General features: G+C 38.8%; 1 protein-coding gene across 1 annotated transcript in view; it reads left to right on the forward strand.

Annotated features, from left to right (window-relative positions):
• The window catches only part of AFF2 (ALF transcription elongation factor 2), a 338,660-nt gene that overhangs the window by 225,442 nt on the left and 93,769 nt on the right, over window positions 1-19,449 (forward strand). Inside the window, exon 8 of the mRNA XM_058848030.1 lies at window positions 19,061-19,112. Within this exon, the coding sequence (XP_058704013.1) occupies window positions 19,061-19,112 (52 nt within the window). The remainder of the gene's footprint in view (window positions 1-19,060; window positions 19,113-19,449) is intronic.

Consider the following 19,449-nt stretch of genomic DNA (forward strand, 5'->3'; position numbering starts at 1 on the left):
TCCTCTGGGTGGTGGTGGTATTTCAGGTTGAACCTGGCAGCACAGGAGGTTTGAATGTTGCCTGTATAGTCCTCACAAGTGTCATCATGAGTCAGATGTTCAAAGAAGAAAACATGGGAAAGCGGGAAAGAAAAGAGGAAAATCAGCTTAACCTTGCCCAGCCAGCATCAGCTGTGTTCCTGTCCCTGTTACAACTTTCTTTGTGAAATTGCCCTAGGCTAAGGTTACTAAGTTTAGGTGCTGGGTAATGGTTACTGTGCAAAACTGAACTGTTGTTTCCTGATACACAGATTACCTGACAGCCTTATCCATGCTCCTCATGAGTTGGCTTGTCCAGGTGGGGTGGGGGACGGGGTGATGTTTTAAGTCAAAACAAATACTAATGATATCACAGTGCTAGAGAGAGATGTTCAAATGGCACAGGAATGAGCATGGAATACAATAGATGAAGAAATACATGGATATTTGGGGAAGATGAATTTGTTTTTAAGGCATTAGACTGGTGCTTAGGAGACTTTAACTTTCATTCCAGCCTTAACAGGGACTTCTTGTAAGACCTTTTGGAAATTATGTCTCTGTTCTCAGTCTGTAAATATGAACAGTGTTTTTTTTTCCCATTCATTCCCTGACTTTTCAGTTTATAGAGTAGAGTTGCTAAAGCAAGGACTCCTACACTCTGTGTTTGTACTGACCTCGGACCATGGCATGCATTCTCTCTTGACGCAGTCACATGTCTGTGATACTACACAAAGTTGTGCATAGGGAGAGGAAAATGTTAAAATGGCACAGAGGATGTGCATGTCACCAGTTAAGAATTTACAGAATTTAATATGGGATGATTAGAATAAACCTAATGAAAACATTGCCTGTTATAGACTAAGATTTTTGTAATTTCTGTAGACCTCTGTACTATAAGAGTCTTCTGTAAAAAAATCTGTTTGTTTAATCTCTGTTAAACTCTTAATAGGACTTTTTACATAAGCTGATGTTTAGCATACATTTGGGATGAGTGCATTACCCACGAGTAGTGAACTCACAAGTGAGTTATGCAGGTAATCCCAAATGAGTGCCAATAAAACTTTTATAACACATAACATCATTATGGAATTCATTTATGCCACATATTTTACAGGGGAAAAAGCTATTTTGGTCATATATATTAGAGAGTTTATAATTTTTTTACTGGTGCTGTTTTTCACATCCCTCTGCCTCTAAAGCTGAGCAAAGTGAATACCAGCAATCCTAGACGGAAGGGAAAATTAGAACAAATACATGTTTGAAATGTCTCTGCAAATAAAACAAAGGCCAGATTCTAATCTCCTTACTCATACCAAACGTCACCATACCCCCTGAATACCTCCATAGATTTCTTTGGGACCATTTGTCAAGCGATGTGCTATTTGACATGTGTGGCAATACCCAGAATTGGCTCAGTCTAAACTATCTTTTTCCATTTAAGCCCTCCAAAGCTTGCTATCTTCAGTGGTTAGAAACACATATTTACGCTTTTTGTCGCATCAAAAAGAATTCTCACACTGCTTAGAAGGTTTTTTCCAGCCTCTTTTTAGAAGAATTGGATGATATGAAGCAGAATCACTTTTCTAAAGCTGAGACGGAGAAAAGCTCTCCTAAAGGGGTAGCTGGCAGACTAAGCACACTGCTTCCCACCCCATTTGACAGGCCACATTTGGGCAGCAAAGACTGAAGAATTTGTGCCTTCCACTCCCACCTGCTGGGATCAGGAGCTTTGCAAAGGCCACCTCATACAACTGATACAACACATGTAAAGCTGTGTTGTATCAGTTCAGCATATTGGCTACCATGTCCCATATCCAGTTCCCCTCCTCTTGGGAGTAGTTGTTTCCCCTCAGACTTGAATTCTCTATGTTCCTTAGTGTAAACACAGAGCATTGTAAGAGAGAATTTTTCTGCCTCTCTTTGTTGTTTTCCACTGCTCTGTTAATTTTACTGCCAAGATCAAAGATCCTGAACCAGTAGGCATAAGTCAACAGAAGAGCTTGACTTGACTTTATTGAGAGCAGGATCAGGCCATAAACATCCTGGGTTTGTTCTTTGTCTCACATAAAATAACTGCTCCAATAAAATGCATCACTGTCTGATGATGGCTGATCAAGCATTGCTGCTTAAAGCTCCACATGTAATCTAGCTATCTTCACATTAACCTCCTGGTTTCATTTCCTTGCTTATGTTGAATAGGAAACCACAACTGAACTTCAGCGTTACGTTCATAGAAGCTATTTGATTAATTGACTATTTTTTGAACTGTTGTGACCTGAGGCTGAAATGTAGCTCAGACAAAAGTGACAGAAGCCTAGGGATGGGTTGGGAGTATAGAAGAGTGCCAGTACACTGTCCATGGGGCAGTCCACATTCATGTTCATATTTATCCTTGTAGAACTTTCTAAAAGTAAAGACAGATGTCCAGCTTATCTCATGTAGTCAATATCAATAATAAGCACGGATGCTGCTCGCTGCGAGTTGAGCCTGCTCCTGCTGTCACTTTGTCTTTATGTATCCACAGGGAGAAAACCTGGAAGGCAGGCAAAAAAAAAAAAAAAGGTATTGCCAGAAATCCCCGTAGGCTATCTGAGAAGGAGCGGATGTGTAAAGCATTTCTTTCTGCACAAACATTTAGAAATCAAGCTCTCATAAGTCAGGGATCCACCAAATGTGGTGTGAAGAGGCAGATGAAGCCTGCCTTCTGGCATGGCAGCATTTGCTGATTGATTTGGAATGCAGAAGGACCCTTTTTATTTTTATTTTAAAATTTGAACCACATCTTAATACAAATCAGGTGAAAAATAATTTGAAAAACAGCAAGCCTGAGATTACAGATGTGCCAGCTTCATATTGTTCAGTTTAGCTGAGATCATAGTCAAGCCCATCAAGTTCACATCATTTAGTGTGCGGCCACTGAGGTAATATTCAAACAAAAGAAAAGCAGTCAGAATGCTGATATGCTTGTACTTTGCCAGCTGGCCTCATTCAGCTGTGCAGAGCACACTGGCTTCAGCTATGTAAGGAACTTAAATCAGTAAGGAATACAGGTTTTTAAAAGGATATGCTGTTCCAAACAACCCATTCATTCTCCAGCTCTCTGACTTTAGATCAGTCATAAAAAGGAAATACCTCTCCTAATATGCAGTTTCATATTCTGAAATTTAGAATGGAAGAGCTATGCTAATGACAGTACAATTAATTTAGGTGGAGGAATTTGGTCAATGGGGGACATTCATATTCTGCCAAGTACTTAGAGAAAGCTGGAATTTCCTAGAAAGCCTACAAGTAGAATTACTGGCATCAATTCCTCCTCCATACAGGTGATGTTACCATGCTGGTTTCCTGCACACAGGTATAGATTTATGTAGATTAATTTGGTATAGTACAGTGAATTGCCACTATGATATATATTTTAGAATTACTTCCTAGAACAGCCTAATGGCTGGAATCAAATAAAACATAAAAGTAGGTTTAAATAGATTGCTGTATAAATCAGATAAAGCTTTATGTTACCTGGCATTTTTAATGGCAGCTTTTCCTGCAAATAGTATAGAAGTTTTTCATGTAATATTTTCATTATTTCAGTGAGAGTAAAGCAACAAACAAGAAGAAAATAAATAAACAAGTCTATTGAGCTTAGCCACCATTAAACATCATTAACTACAATTTTGCCTGACAAGTTCTCTCATCCAGTGATAGGTGAAATGGTAGAAAAGTAGACTGAACAATTGCATAAAACCAACTGAAATATGCTCTTGTATTCTAAGTGTGCACAGTTCAGTCAGTTAAAATAGAGCAATTTATTATGCTTTAGCAGCTTGAGCTTAATCTCATTTTAAATAGATATCTTTTTTTTTTTTTTACTTCTTGCTGAGATTTAACTGGTTTGAGAAGACACATGATATAGTGCTACACAGTCTCTGCTCTCTCTCTCTCTCTAGTTTACTTTGAAATAACTTTAATAGAGTACTGCTGATGAAAATATCTCACAGGAAATGTAGATGAGCCTTTACACAGTAGTGAATATATTTGTTTTGTTTGAAATGAGTGGATAAAGGCTTAATGGACAAGACAAGTACAGAGAGTGGGGAGAAAGGAGCTGTGTGTAGCAGGCAGAGTGGAGTGCTCTGCAGTGTCCTCCTGGGGATCTGGGGATCTCCCTGGCAGTGCTGCCTGCCCAGGGCATTCCATCTGCAGTAGCTACTCAAGGTTAATAACTCTCAGCATTTTGGACCAGCCTATCAAATTTCTTACTGATCAGTTTTTAGTATCAAACTGCTACTGTGAACCACAGTAAACCACTTTGCCATATTGGCCACCTGTTGTCAAAATAGGTTGGTATATTTGTCAAAATCTCCATACATAATATAGGTAAAGCTCTCACCTGCCTGCATTCAAAGCATGCTCTGCTGTTCCTCAAGGCAGGGAGTATGTGACCTTTACCAACTGGAATCTTTTGACTGTAGACATTTTGTTTGATATTATGCTGTAGTTTTCCACTTATTCATTAAATCCCTCAGCTTTTGTGGGTTTTCCCAGGTAATTACACTAGCTGTGATAAATATTTTCTTGAAATCTTGCTTGAAGAAATTTATCTAAGTCTCTTTGCGTGTGGGAGGAAACAATGATCTAACTTGGTGTTTGTGGTGTTGATTGAGCCAAGCAGCTATGCCAGATACACAGAGTTGTGTGTTTGTATCAGATCCCTCCAGGATGGGAGAGGGCCATGTTTGCAGGGAACGGGGTGTGTATTCAACCACAAAGTGACACCAAATTCTTTGTGTAAAGGGTACTCTGGCTGTCAGGGGCTGCCCTAACATTGGGATGATGGATCCTTTCACCTTCAGGTTGCCAGTTCAAATTCAAGGCAGATTTGTAGGGAACAAAAGTCATCACACCCTCAGAGCTATTCAATATCTGTGTGAAATGAAGTTTTCCTTTGCAGTCTAATGGACGTATCCAAATCCAGGAGCTGTAATGCTAACTGGCACTCTTGATTGTGGTGGCATAGAGGCCAAGGGCTGAATGAGAGGCAGAATTTCCTCTGCTTGTCCAGAGCTGGGTTAAAGACCAGTAGGGTGTTTGTATTACTGCTGCACATTATATGGATGTTTTCTGGGTTGAAAAGGGACTGCAAACTTCAAAAGCACTGATGGAGTCTTAAGGCTTCCAAAAAGCCCTAAGCTAACTTTTTCTAATCTAGAGGAAAAAAATTGGTAGCAGTGTTTGTTGAGCTGAAGCTTTGAGGTGTCTTGAATAAAAAAAAGGAGGGAGAAAAATGGTTTAATTAAAAGTCAGAGAATACCAGGAAAATAAGTAGAGACACTGTGTGTACTGTTCCTTCTCATGAATGACTGTTTAAACAGAACCAGATTTTCTGGTCTTTAAAATGTTATTTCCTAGAAGAAATCTGCTGTTTCCTTAAAGAAAACAAAAACAAAAACCAACAACAACAACAAAAAAGCCAACAAAAACAAAAAAAACAGCACCCCCAGCTGACTGCCTGCAGCAGCTCCATGACCATGAGTATGTATTGTGATCAGAGACCATATATTGCTAAAACTCCTTGATGGAATGAGTTTTAATTTGGTTTACAGAAAGCTTTAGGGGATATGGCTCTCTACAAATTAGACCACAGGAGCTATAAAATGAAGGATGTCCTCTCTAATTAGAAACAGTGGAGCAGTCTGGTGTTCTTCCTAGTTGTAGCCTCATGGGTACTCTCTCAGAAGTGAACTCTGGGCAATAGATGCCTCTCTAGTAACTGTCTTTATCTGTTTTTTTACTGGAGTTTATCTGTTATCTTATTTTCTGTCTCCATTTCGGCACATGCCTTTCCCTATAATTGTAGTAATTTCTTCACACAGTTTTGAACAGCTGCTGCAAAACAAAAATTCATGTGTTGCTCAGTGATTAGGCACCACTATCAAAGTAACTTATTTATTTTAAATACCAGGAAATGATTCTCAGGTGAATGGAGAAGTCAGTTTAGTGGGTTCCTTTTACAGCAGCTCTACCAACTCTGTCTTCTCATGCCTCTTCTGATGAAGTTAAATGAGAGTTAAAGAAAGGCATATAGATAGACTGAAATAAAGTATGCTTTATGGTAATCAAATTCAATTTTCTAGACACATTTTTTAGCGAGAGAGAATTCATCAAACTGGGAACCAAGAATTTGGACAAGAAGATAATGTTACTTAACTGGCTAGGAAAAAAATGGTGCCTGGAAATCTAATAGTGGGATGTCTACAGCTTGCCATTTATGCCAAATGATAAAACCAGATTTAAGCTTAAATGCAAAAGGGCATTAGGCATAAATGCACAACAGTTAAAAATCAGCTAAAAATGTATTTCCACAACACATATGAAAGGAAAGCTGAGCATGGAGCTCAGCTGGGAAGTATTCAGAGGCTGTGTTAAGGCATCTATATTTATTTATTAAAAAAGCTTTTTTAATCGTCAGTAAGGGAGGACATCCAGGCTCTTAATTCATCAACATCTTTTCACCTAGACTTACAGGGAGTAAGACCAACAACTGGCCCAATGAAAGCTTTAATTTACTTACGGCATATTGTTTCCACTAGGAATTCTTGTAGATCATTCTGAGAAAAATTACTAGGTGAATAAAAGAGGGGAAAAAAGTCAAGTATTACTCTGGAATATAAGTAAAAAAATGTAAATTTAGAATTAGTCAAAATATTTATTTTGCTGCACAGCATGGGGTATTACTGACAGGAAAGGGCTGTATTTTTAAGTGTGAGTGCTGTTTAGATTTTGCCAGAATATGTAACTGAACATGTCTCAAGACCGTCTTATTTTAATGTAATATTTCATCCTCCTGCTTTGTGGGGGAACTTTGTGCCAAGAGAACTCACTGGAGACTGAGTGACAGATCAGGCTGTTGTCCCACATTCTCTTTCTACTAAATCACAGTTTTCTTTAGATGGAAGGTGGCTATTGTGAAGCTGTCAAACTGAGGAAAGTTAAATGGGCTGAAGTGAGGGCTCCTGCTAACAATAGCAGCTATCTCTGTCAAATGAAAGCTCAGCAGACAGTTACAAGGCAATTCGGCACTGATGGGTGGTCGATTAAAAACAACAAAAGGCAAGATGAATGAAAGGGGAAAATCCCTATTACTTTGTGGTAGGAGCTAGGGGAAAACCGAAAATAAAATAAAAAGCCCACCTCACCCAACCCCATAGCAATTGGAACAGACTTGTAGTTAGCATGACCTTCGTCATCTCAGATATGGCACAGTACAACTGACAAGATTATTTTCTGTTCAAGCAGTGCTGAGGTATTTTCATTGGCAAAAATCTGGAAAAGTAAAATAAATGCAGAGTTCAAAGCAGCTGAGAAATTCTTGAATCTGATAACAGTTGGAACATAGTGCCACCAGGAAAAATAGCTAGGTTTTGTGCTAAAAAAATTATTACTTGATCATTTTTTTACAGTGTCATTTCTGAGAATTTGAAGGTTACCCTATAGACAACCAGAAGAGGATTAGAGAGAAATTATCTTTGAGCTTAAGGGAGCACCAATTTAAATTGGATTTGAGATATAACTTTTGCATTGCCTGAGGAGATGAAAGGTGGTGTTGTGCCCTGATAGTTACCCAACTGCCTAACCATATGCATCAGCTGGATTAGTCTGTAGATCAGCAGCTTGTGCACCAAGTGCAAAGTGTATTGTGCAATTTCCTCTTTGTGGGACTCATCCTTTTTCAACTGAAATCAAAATTCAGCAAACGTGGGGAGGGCTTTCCAGCTTGCTAAGTTGGGCATAAGGTGAATGTACATACTTGTTCCTCAGAAGATAATTGTCACTAAAATTTGGACTTGCTGTGGTAGCTGTGGAGAGTAAGATGAGAAAGTACAAAAGAACAGTCTTCCTATTCTGATAGAAAATCAAGTTTTTAAATTTGATGGGAGGCAAGTACCTAGACTCACTTAGAAGCTATGAAATTCCCATTTATTTTCTCACAATTTAAATGTTAGGATAAAAAGGCCAGGAAAAACAAATTGATTCTTACACAGCCTACAGTTAGGACTCCAGTTCCTGCCAGCAGTGGAGCCAGGGTTCAAAGAAACTCTGAAAAGAAGTTTGTAATGAAGAATATGGGGAGACATATGTGCTTCATGAGCATAATGAACCAGTTTTTCATTCCAGCTGTATTAGGAAAAATAGTTCAGTACAAACAAATTGTTCCATTGAACAACCTCCTCTGTCAAGATGTAGAACTAGATGTACCACAGACCAAATCCAGTCTGACAATTTTGGTATATTATTATTATATTATTTGTATTTTTAAAGTCATGATGTCATTAGACTTTATCAATTAAATTGTTTAGTCTGCATCATCCCTAAATTTTGCCCTTTGAAGAAAACACTGAGTATCCATTTATCAATTTCATGTACTAATTTTCTTGTTTATTTGTCTGATAAAAACATTGATGTACTTAAGTCATGGACAAAGAAACCAAGTATCAGACATGATATAAATGGTCAAAAAGAAAGGCAAAAAAATGGTAGTCTGGTATTTTCTTTTTTAGAATGTTTTTAGCACTGAGGACCATATTTTGAGGGGTTTTTCAATGGTAACATATATTTCATCTCATAAGTAATTTGATATGAAAATAATATTAACCTGCCTCTCAGAGAATCAACATTATGCTACTCAAAGGCTTCGTGGTAAAGGAAGGCCAAATTCTCAAGATGAATTTGGGAGATAGATATTAAAGCAGAGAGGACAGAGGACAGTTGGCACAAACTGAAACAGAGGAAGTTCCATCTGAATAGGAGGAAAAGCTTTTTTAATGTGAGTGTGATTGAACACTGGAACAGACTGCTCAGAGAGGTTGAGGAGTCTCCCTCACTGGAGATTTTCAAAACCTGTTTGGATGTGATCCTCTGCAACCTGCTCTGGCTGACCCTGCTGAAGCAGGGGGGTTGAACTAGATGATCTCCAGAGGTACTTTCCCATTCCAGCCATTCTGTGGTTCTGTAATTGGACATAAATAGTGTCTGTGTGTATCCCTGATGTAGCCATTTAAACCAAGCATTAATGTTCCTTCCTTAGTTCTTCACAGCTTCTTTCTTCCTACACTGTAGAGGGCTCTGCAAGCACAAAATAGCCGAGAACTCAGAAATAACCTGGGCTTCCTAGGGACTATAAAGATTGGAGGATATGTGTACACAGGTGTGTGTGGTTGTGGGGAAATGCTGGCTTCTCCAAAGTCACAAAATTTGCAGTGATGCTGAAAACAATATCCTCAGTTTTCAGGATGAAGAACGGTTTAAACCATGTGGCACGATTTGTAGGGTAAGCAAACTTTCCGTAAGAGCTAACTATCAGAAAACTCGCGTATCATGCACAGAAGGCACTGTTAAATTATTTTAGTGCCATAATTCAAAACACTGAGGAAAATTCTCCTGTATCATAGCCAGAGCAAGATAAGATCTGTAGCCAAGTACACCAGTGTAAATGTTCAGCTGTCTGGGGAAATACAAGTTTTACACTGTTACTTAGGGGAAAACGTGCACAGACATGGTGGAGCCCCTTATGAAACAATACTCATTTTGTTAAACAATAGGATCAAATTTTCAATCAGGTTATCTAGCATATTGCATTCTTCAAGCTTGCCAAGCAAAAAGAACTATCAGCATGAAGATGGATATATTTTTACAGAATTAATGATGTATGAAATCTGGAAGTGGAAACATACATTTTCATTTTATCCTCTAATTTTTCTTTTTACATTGTAAGTGAAAGGAAATGCTTGGAAGTATTTGCAGTTATTCATATCTGTTTATCTTAGAGTGATTATCAGAGCAAACAGTGTCAGGCATTGTGTTTGGATCTGAGCCTGAAAAATAGTGCATGCAGGAGCAAGGATTATTTGCATGAGTCAGTGTTTTCAGCACTGTGCTTGGTACTTGATTTCTCTCATGCATATGCAGTGACTTATAAATCATCCAGATTCAGAAATTATTTAAGTATTTTTTTCATTTATCCTATCTATTTATATTAGTTTTAGTCTTGCTTGGTTTTTACGTTATATTTATGTTAGTTTTAGTACTGCTTGGATTCATCTGTTTATATATTTTTAGACTGATCAACAGAATGTTCATTTAGGGATAGAAGTGAACAGTCATACTGAAGATTGATTAGTCTTTGCAAAGTCTGTATCAGATCTGTGGGATGGCTGTGGATTCTTGAGACAGGATTTTGCAGGTACAAAAGTCACAAATTAGGGCGGTGAAAATGAAGCTCACCTTCACCAAGATCACCTTATCTTTGCTTTCTGTAGACTTTTTTGTTGATGATCATCCCTGAACTACCCTGTGTACTAGGCATGGTCCAGCAGTATTTTTTGTAGAGGTGTAGGGCCTTTGCAGCCCCAAAAGTCCTGGTCGGTTCTCCCATGTACACACAAGCCCCTGGTACTTGCTTATGTTCCCTGCGGCTGACCCCTGCTCTTTATTCATCATGCACTGTCAGCAGGCCAGTACAGAGGACTTGGATTCCTGCTTGGAATTCTGCTTTTGCACACCCCTGAAAATCTGTAAGTCAGGCACTAAGCTTACAGCGTTCTTTAAAAATATGATGTGGCAAATTTTGCTTTCCTCTAGACACACAAAGACTGTTTCAGAAGCTAAAGCTCCCATTCTCCATAACATGAAGCCATGTCACAACTGCACTGTGTTGCCTTTTCAGTATCTTCAGCTGGAAGACCTCATTCTACCAGTCTTCTAGTCTTTAGTCTTTTCTAGTTCTACCTTCTTCTAGTCTTTATTCAATATCTCGAGTCTTCCTTTTGAACAAGTAAAGAACTCCTTTACAGTTTTTTAAGTTGTTCATTTACACAGAAATGAAGCCAGACCCACTTACAGGCTCATATGCACTGTAGAACATTGGACAGATGAGCCAGTCCTATGTTATTTCATTCCTTGTTGAACAAATCTCTTTAATATATTTTCTGGTATGAGTTTTTAAAGTCACCTTTCCAAGTTGTGGTAGAATTATCAGTCATGGTTTAACTGTGTGCTAAGTTCCTTTAGCCTTTGTGTGTAAATATGCCAACTGGAGGCTTGTTTACCAGAGAAAATAGTGATACTCTGGCTAGGAGACAGTTTTAATCAAATGTGGTTGGAGTAAGCAGGTGTTTTTCATGTGGAATGTATTGGAAATGAGTATGTATCACAAAAATGGCTCTTGGTCTATATATTGCTCTTAATAAATAGCAGAACCCAAAATTATATCAGCCATTGCAGTTTATCAAAGGGAAAATAGTAAAAGTTTTGTGCACACTGTCAGAATTGAACACATTAAAAAAGGTGGGTACTTGTTTTTATTCTTCACAAACGCTAAGAATGCACATTTTATACTGGCAATTTTAGAAACTATTAGTCACTCCCTGTGTTTCTCCTGGACCCGTACTTTTTTTGTTCTTATCTTTCTTTCCTCTCTTCTTTCCACCTCTTTTTGTTTCAATGATACATCATATTCTGAACTTGCCAGAGATGTATGTTGTACTGAAGAGTCACTGGACAGTGAGGGAGACACAAGGTAAAAGAGATCATATTTTTCTAAGGTAGAAGACAAACCCAGTGGTATGAGCATTGTTAAAGCAGAAATATCAACTCACCACCTTGAAATAAAAGGATACTGCTTTCTGTGATTTTTCTGCATCTTCCTACTACATGTTAAAATATTTTGACCCAGTTCTGATCCCATTCTGTTGGAAGCATTGTTTGCAAGCAGAATTGAAGCTCAATAGAGAGGTAACATTATTGGATATACCAATAAACATACAGATTCCCATAAAATTTGGCAGCAGGTTTCTCTCTCCTCCCAGAGTTCTTGTCTCAGCTTTAATGAAACACAAAATGCTTGTCAACAGAGCAGTAGTAATAATGTACTTAGGTAGAAACTTAATATCTTAGTTGCCTTGAAGAACTTTTTATACATAGACATTAATGGATGGCTGGATAAATAATTTCTTCTACTGAAATAATTCATTTTGCTTAATCCTTTTGAAATTAAGAGATGATACAGAGAGATGAGTAATGAAGTGCACTCTCTAATTGTGAGGTACCTAATAGAAAACCACAGGGGTTACTTCTCTCTCACCAGCTGTAATTACGCTAATTACTGATATGGTGCCAAGGACACTAAGGCAGGCTGCATGTGACAACACACGATGGAGTGTGTCCTAGCAAGCCATCATTCTTCATCACTGGCCAGGAAAAGGCTGACCACATCAGCAGGATAATGAGTGCCTTTCCCATGGCAGGGAAGAGAATAGGCACCTCTATTGCTCACAGGTTGTTTTGCAATGAAGACACAAATCTTGAATTCAGCCCTTTCTAAGGGGAGATGATTTCAGGGCATAGACTGAGGAGTTAACCTATACCTTAAGCAAATTAGCTCTATTCAGGCCACTGAAATTGCTTTAATGAGCAGAAGTTACTTCTGTGAGTAACAGTTTGCGAGACTGGCTTCATCATTGACAAAAATGTAATGAAAGAAAAGGGCAGATGAGGAAAGGGAAAATTAATAAATTATATTTAAGTATGTATAAAATTGCTGGACAAATGGTCCTGACTATTAAGGTAAATGGTGCTTGTAAATTCCATTTAATCTTCTGAGATTTTCTTTTACCATAACTCTTAGAGTATCTCAGAGGAAATCATATAAGGATGACTTGCACATTTCAGCAAAAGAATGAATATAAGGTTTCAAGATTTAGTGATGGGATGTTTTAAAACAAAATATCTTCTTTTTTCCTTTGGAATTACTCTACCATTTATTTTCATTTCCTCAGTTTTTTGTTCACTGTATTATGAGCTTCTCTGGGGAAATCTACTGTTAGATGTTTTCACACACATTTTTCCCCCTTGATAAATGATAAAATTGTGCTCCAGTGTGTGCAACACATTCTTGAAATACATCTCAATTCCATTATACAGTTTGTCATTTGCATGATACCTTTTGAGTTACCACTCTTGGAGAAGCCTTATATACTACACAGAAGTGCACTAGGAAAATGAAAAACAAGTTGGATATGAAGTCCATGGGGTAAACCAGCAGAGTTGTGTTGAACTTATGGCCTTATTTCCATGCAAGTTCAGGGGTAGAAAAGGTTGCATCTCAGTGCTAGTGACTATTTGCATGGACCATGTTCCCTCTGCAGGAATATTGCTGCAAACAGGAGTGGCAAGGGCTTCATAACTCAGGCTGCAGTGTACTACTTTTTTCATCCCAAAGACACTTATTAGATTCCTGCCTGTTCTGGATTAAGTCTTAAGTTTCACAAGTTTGGAACTCACGTAACAGTCTAAGCTCTCTCTTTAATATCAAATGGAATAACTAGTAGCACAGAAATTTTAGAAATGTGTTCCCATTTTACCTGGCAAGAAAAGAATGTCATGTCTGTATGTCTGGTTAATACCACTGCCTATCCTCCTTCCTGCAGAAGCAACACTTGTGTTTGCTGTGGTGTGACTCAGATGGAATATGCATTTTGTACAGATGTGGTTTGACATGAGTGAGTTGTTTTCTGAGCAGCTCAGGATTAGGGAATTTCCCAGTATTCCCTTGCTGTCTGCTTGCAACACCCACTTCCCTTTCCTCCATCCTTTTCATTCCCACAAGGCTTTTTTCACATTGGAGTGAGTCCCAGTGCAGTGGTGAACTGATCCCAGAGCAAATTAGACATGCAGAACTTTATCCAATCCATGCCTTTTAAATACCTCCTCCATAAGGAGGCTGTATCACCAAATATGTTACTATAAACACAGCACTCCAGCACTCCACAACCAGAGCAGAAGTCTACCAGCAATTAAATCAGGACCTTATTCATTTTTTTAAAAGCATTTAAATACATTATAAATTAAACAAAACGAAAACCAAAAAACAACAAACAAACAAACAAACAAAAAAAAAAAAAAAAGGATGCAGTGAAAATCCTCTGAGAAGTTTAGAGTCTTCTGTAAAAGTAACTGAAATGTGGTAGTGCTTTTTCAGCATTATCTGATTTTTCAGGGAGTGTAGTAATCAAATCCTCACCTCCTTGTTGACAGGATCCCAGATCAACAGGTCTGATGTGTACAAACCATTCACTGAACTCGAAAGTCAGGATGGGCTTAAAGTCCCATTTCAGTGTTCATGTTCTTACTGTTTCTAGTGTGACTTTCACAGAACCCATCCTAATAAAGCTCTTGTTCAGCCATTTGCCTAGATAAATTTGTAATGTAGGAACAGTCTATTTTGGGAGCAAATTCATCCCTGGAGGAAGTGAGTATTGTAGTCAGTCAATGAGATTGCCCCTACTTACACCACAGATAAATGTGTTGCTTTGTCCCAACATTTCTGCTTTGCAATATTTCACATTCCAAATTATAAACCCCTGAAAATTGTAGACTATAATAAATGTGCTGATACAACTTCAACTGTTACAGGAAATGGCATTGCTCTAATAATAAAATAGAAAAACCTACTTAATCCTATTCTTTCCCTAAAGTGGTGTTTTGCATTAGCTATGGATGAAAAGACAAACAAGTACATGTATATTCAATAATAATGTCAGCTGGGTCAGAGAAGAATAGGAAATAAAATGAATTCATAACACCCCTGGAGGCAGCTTTCTGATTTGCCCTCATTGGCAGTATTCATTGTAATTTTAACATAGCCTCCAAATTGGCCTTTATTAATAGCTGTCCTGATCTTAATAACAAATAAACTCTGTAATCTCCAGTCTGGGTGCTTCTGAGGTGAACAACTGTATAGAGCAGAATAGATCATATGGGTACTTAGAGGGACCTCTCACTCAAGAGAGCCTAATTTCACATTCAGACCATCCAGACAGTGTTTTGGAGAGCTGTAGATACAGAGCTCTTCTGTCTCAGGGCTTTGAAGCTAAAAAACCTTTCTAGGTATGACAGTGAGATAATCACCTTGAATTAAGGTTGCTGGCAATCTTTTAAAAGTCCTTATTGGGCTTTGAGTGCAATGAGATGGTACTTGCTTATAAATTAGAGTTAATAGAAACATTAAACAGTACAAGCTACTGTGATCCTTGTCTTCAGAATATTAAACACATTTTAAAATTGTGGAACACCATCTAGTCTTCTGTGTTCTGTAGAATATTACATTTTCTAACCAATATTCTCCGGGAGCAGGTATTTGAAATGCTCAGCATTCTACATTTGCATGTACTGTGTATATTTAATTTATTCCTCACTTCTTTGGCTACCATGTATTTTTGGTTGATATCATAATCAATTTCTCTTTAATTATTCCATCTGCCAGAAGAGTGTGATACATTTTAGAAGCTGGTTGGTTTAGTTGTTTAAGCTTTGAGTTTTGAAACTGAATGGAATGACATCTTCATTTAGCAGAATGGTAAAAGAAGAATTATATACTCCAAGTGATAAGCTTGGAACTTCTAAAGAAATGCCAAAATCCAATTTTTTTTCCTCTCTCTGGTTTTCTAAACATCTATTAGTCTCTTGAAGGGAACTTATAAATCCTGCAAATTTAGTTTCTCTGAAACCAACTCTAACAGTTGTCCTTCCTACTAATCATGTTTTATATCAATTTTATATTTTTCAATATTCAATAAACATGTCCTTACTGTACTTGTTAGAAAGCATCTGCAGTATAGGCTGTGTGAGGACAGTTATTAATCAGCCATTTCAGATGGCTGTAGGGTTAGTTTAATAAGTGTATCCATTTATCTTTTTTATGTTTTCTTCTTTGGTCTTTCCATTTATCCAATATGGAATTTCTTTTGTCCTTTTTGGTTTATTTATACAAATAACAAAAAAAACCACAAGAAAACCCCACCAAAAAAAATCAAACCACAACCCCCCCCCCAAAAAAAAACCCACAAAAAAACCCAAATCACCCAATAGCTGAAAGAAAGAGAACACACCACCCTTTGGGTTTCATTCATGAAATCATGAAAAGATCTTTGCATTATATCCATCCACTTAAATCTGCATTAAAAAATAACAATAGAATGCATTATCTAGCAGTGATTCTTTAAAGCAGTGGATAATTTACACATTAAAGTGAAATGTAGGTTTAAAAATAGGAGTGTAGGATTGAATCAGAGTTAAGAGTCAGAATGATATAGTCCTGTATGAAAATGGTCTCGGTTTCCTGGGGGTATTGTCCTTCTGGTGTAATGAGACTTGCAGATAACAATCAGGGACTGTGGATAGATCAAGGCACAGCGATACATTGAGAATGGCACAGCAAGTAATGGCTCTGGGGAAACAAATGAACATGTCTGCTAGATAAACAGCATTAGAGGTTTCTGTTCATCGCCAAAGTCCAGGCCTCTAAAGATTAATAATCCCTGAAAAATTGAATATTGGGTTTGAATGGCAAGGTTTTGGTACCAGGGAGGCTGCAGGGGTGGCTTCTGTGAGAAGCTGCTGGAAGCTTTCCCCATTTCAAACAGAGCCAATGCCAGCCTCCAGGATGGACCTGCCACCGGTCAAGGCTGAGCCCAGCAGTGACAGTGGCAGTGCCTCTGGCATAACAGATTTTAGAAAGGGAAAAAACTGCTGTGCAACAGCAGCTGGAAGAGAGGAGCTGGAGTATGTGAGAGAAACAGCCATGCAGACACTCAGGTCAGTGCAGGAGGAGGGGCAGGAGGTGCTCCAGATGCCAGAGCAGAGGTTCCCTTGCAGCCCCTGGTGCTGCCCTTGGAGAGGCAGGTGTGCCCCTGCAGCACCTGGGGGTCCATGGGGAGCAGGGATCAGCTGCAGCCCAGGGAGGAGCCCACACCAGAGCAGGGAGATGCCCAAAGGAGGCTGTGACCCCATGGGAAGACTGTGCTGGTAGGACCTGTGTCCCTGTAGAGAGAGAAGTCCACACTGGAGCAGGTTTGTTGCCAGGACTTGTGACTCTGTGGGGGACTCACACTGGAGCAGCCTGTGCCTGGAGGATGTACCCACAGAAGGACCCACTCTGGAACGTTTCCTAAAGAACTGCAACCTGTGGGAAGGATTCAAGTTGAAGAAGTTCATGAAGGGCTGGCTCCTGTGGGAGAGACCCCACGCTGGAAAAAGGGAAGCATGGCAGGAGTCCTTCCCCTGAGGAGGAACCTGCAGAGACAATGTGCAATGAACTGACCATAACCCCCGTTCTCCATCCGCTTGCACCACTGTGAGGAGGGAGGCAGAGAGAATTGTTAGTGAAGTCCAGCCCAAGAGGAAGAGAAGGGTGGGGGAGAAGGTGTTTTATCATTTGGTTTTATTTCTCATTGTTCTACTCTGATTTCATTGGCAATACTTGTAATTGATTTCCCCAAACTGAGTCTGTTTTGCCCATGACAGTAACCGCTGAGTGATCTCTCCCTGTCCTTTTTTCCACCCACAAGCCTTCTGTTACATTTTCTCTCTCCAGTCCAGATGAAGAGAGATAGAGCAGCTTTAGTGGGCACCTGGCATCCAGACAAGGTCAACCCTCCACAAATACTAACTTTTAGAAGATTTTTTATTTTTTTTTTAATCCATGCTGCAGTTGTACTTTTATGGGTTCACATATTACAGGGAGGCATCAGCCATTTATCAGGATGCTAATGTCTGGTAGTTATGTGTCCAGATACTTTGTAGCCACAGGGTTGCCCAACAAGAGGTCACTGAAAGACAGATGACTCACAAACCTGTTTAAAGGTCTCCTTCATTTTTTAAGGGCAACATCAGGACTTCAAATGTTCAAAAATTTCCACATTGGGATTATTGTCCCCTCTTAAAATTCCATATGTCAGGAGGCTTCCATGATTTACTGGTAGTCTTCAAACAAAAAAAAAAAAAAAAACCCTTCCTAACAGAACATCCATTGATTGCTAGTTATTTAAAGGCTAACAATAAAAAATCATAGACTTCAGTCTCCATCAAGGCAGAAAGGAAACAATAATTGCAATTTGCAAGCCTCCTGCCGTGGGTAAAGGAGTTTGGGCTGGCAGAAAGGAAGATCTGCAATTTTAGTGGCTGCCGCAGCAGGTCACAGAGAGATGTACTGATTCATTCGTACGTCATCCTGTGACAAGACAATTTGTCAAGGTGAAAAGATGGGTGTGAGGTAGAAGTGTGCCCAGGTGATTATCAGCTCAGATAAAAGCATGGATATATGGGAAGCTATACAGGAGTTTACTTGGTGACTGCTCATCCCTCTAGGTAGACAGATCCCTAAGTAAGAGACCTTTTCTGTCTCTGTAGCAGCAAATAACACGGTTTCTTACCCCATATATTTTCTTGTATCTATGTCTTGGATTAAAAGAAGTCATATGAGTGTTAATACAGTAATTTGAAATTCAACTCTTCCTTTTACCAAAGAAAGGGAAGGAGGCATAGGGACAACCACATCTTTTAGGAGCTTCCTTCCCCTTTAACCAAGGGCAAGGCTCAGGCCTGTGAGATTTCCCTGTATTAATAAACAAATAAATAAATATGGGGGTATTAACTGGCAGGTTCCCAGCTTGGAAAATATTTGCTCTGCCTTTGGACACTAACAACTGTGAGGTCTCATCAAACCTCAAACAAGCACCTTCTCTTTTTGCTATTATCCACTTTGCATTCTTATTTCGATAGGGTGGGGATTGGTACCAGAAAGGAAATTGGTGGTGCCCCAGACTGAGAATGAAACATGGATGACTTTTTCTCAGTTTTTATCCGTTTCAGAGCTGAATTTCTCTTCTGATTTAGAAACACAGGTAGGTGTATATAGACTAATCCCTGTGAGACAATGTGGAAATAAGAGAGGACATGAAAGAGCAGCTGACTGCCAAACTTCATGATGGAAAAGTCTGAAAGTAATTTGTTCCTCCCTAGAATCACCAAGCACTAATACATGCATATATACATAGACTATTCATCGGTTTACTTACCTCAGGTCTAATTTTGCTGTTGTTGAATTGAAAGACAGTTTTTCCTTTGACTTTGCTGAGGTGTAGATTTGGCCCATTGGGCATAAAGTTAATTCATTAAATGTAATTCTGTATTGTTTCTCTTTTTTTTCCAGAATGCTTGAGGATGATCTAAAACTCAGCAGTGATGAAGATGACAATGAACAGGTAAATACATCTAATATAAGTGCATAGATAATTTAAACTGACAAAGTTATTTCATTGGTTGGCTCTGTTCGTGTGTTGACTTACTATATTTGCATGAAAAGCATTTTGGTGTGCTGCAGAATCCATTAGCTTAAACCTTCCTCTCATTAGAGGAAACACTCTCAAACAGGAATGTATTTCAATTTTGCTGGTTAACTTTGTGAAGTGGATTAAACTAAACCAAAATATGACTTACTAACCTTTAAATTAGAGACCACATGGAGCATCACCCAGGAACAGCTAGTGTCCTGAATCTCTGTCCTCCATTGTACCAAGCTAACTGTGGAACAGCCTCCCC

This window comes from Poecile atricapillus, chromosome 12 (assembly GCF_030490865.1).
Source record: "Poecile atricapillus isolate bPoeAtr1 chromosome 12, bPoeAtr1.hap1, whole genome shotgun sequence".
NCBI lineage: Eukaryota > Metazoa > Chordata > Aves > Passeriformes > Paridae > Poecile > Poecile atricapillus.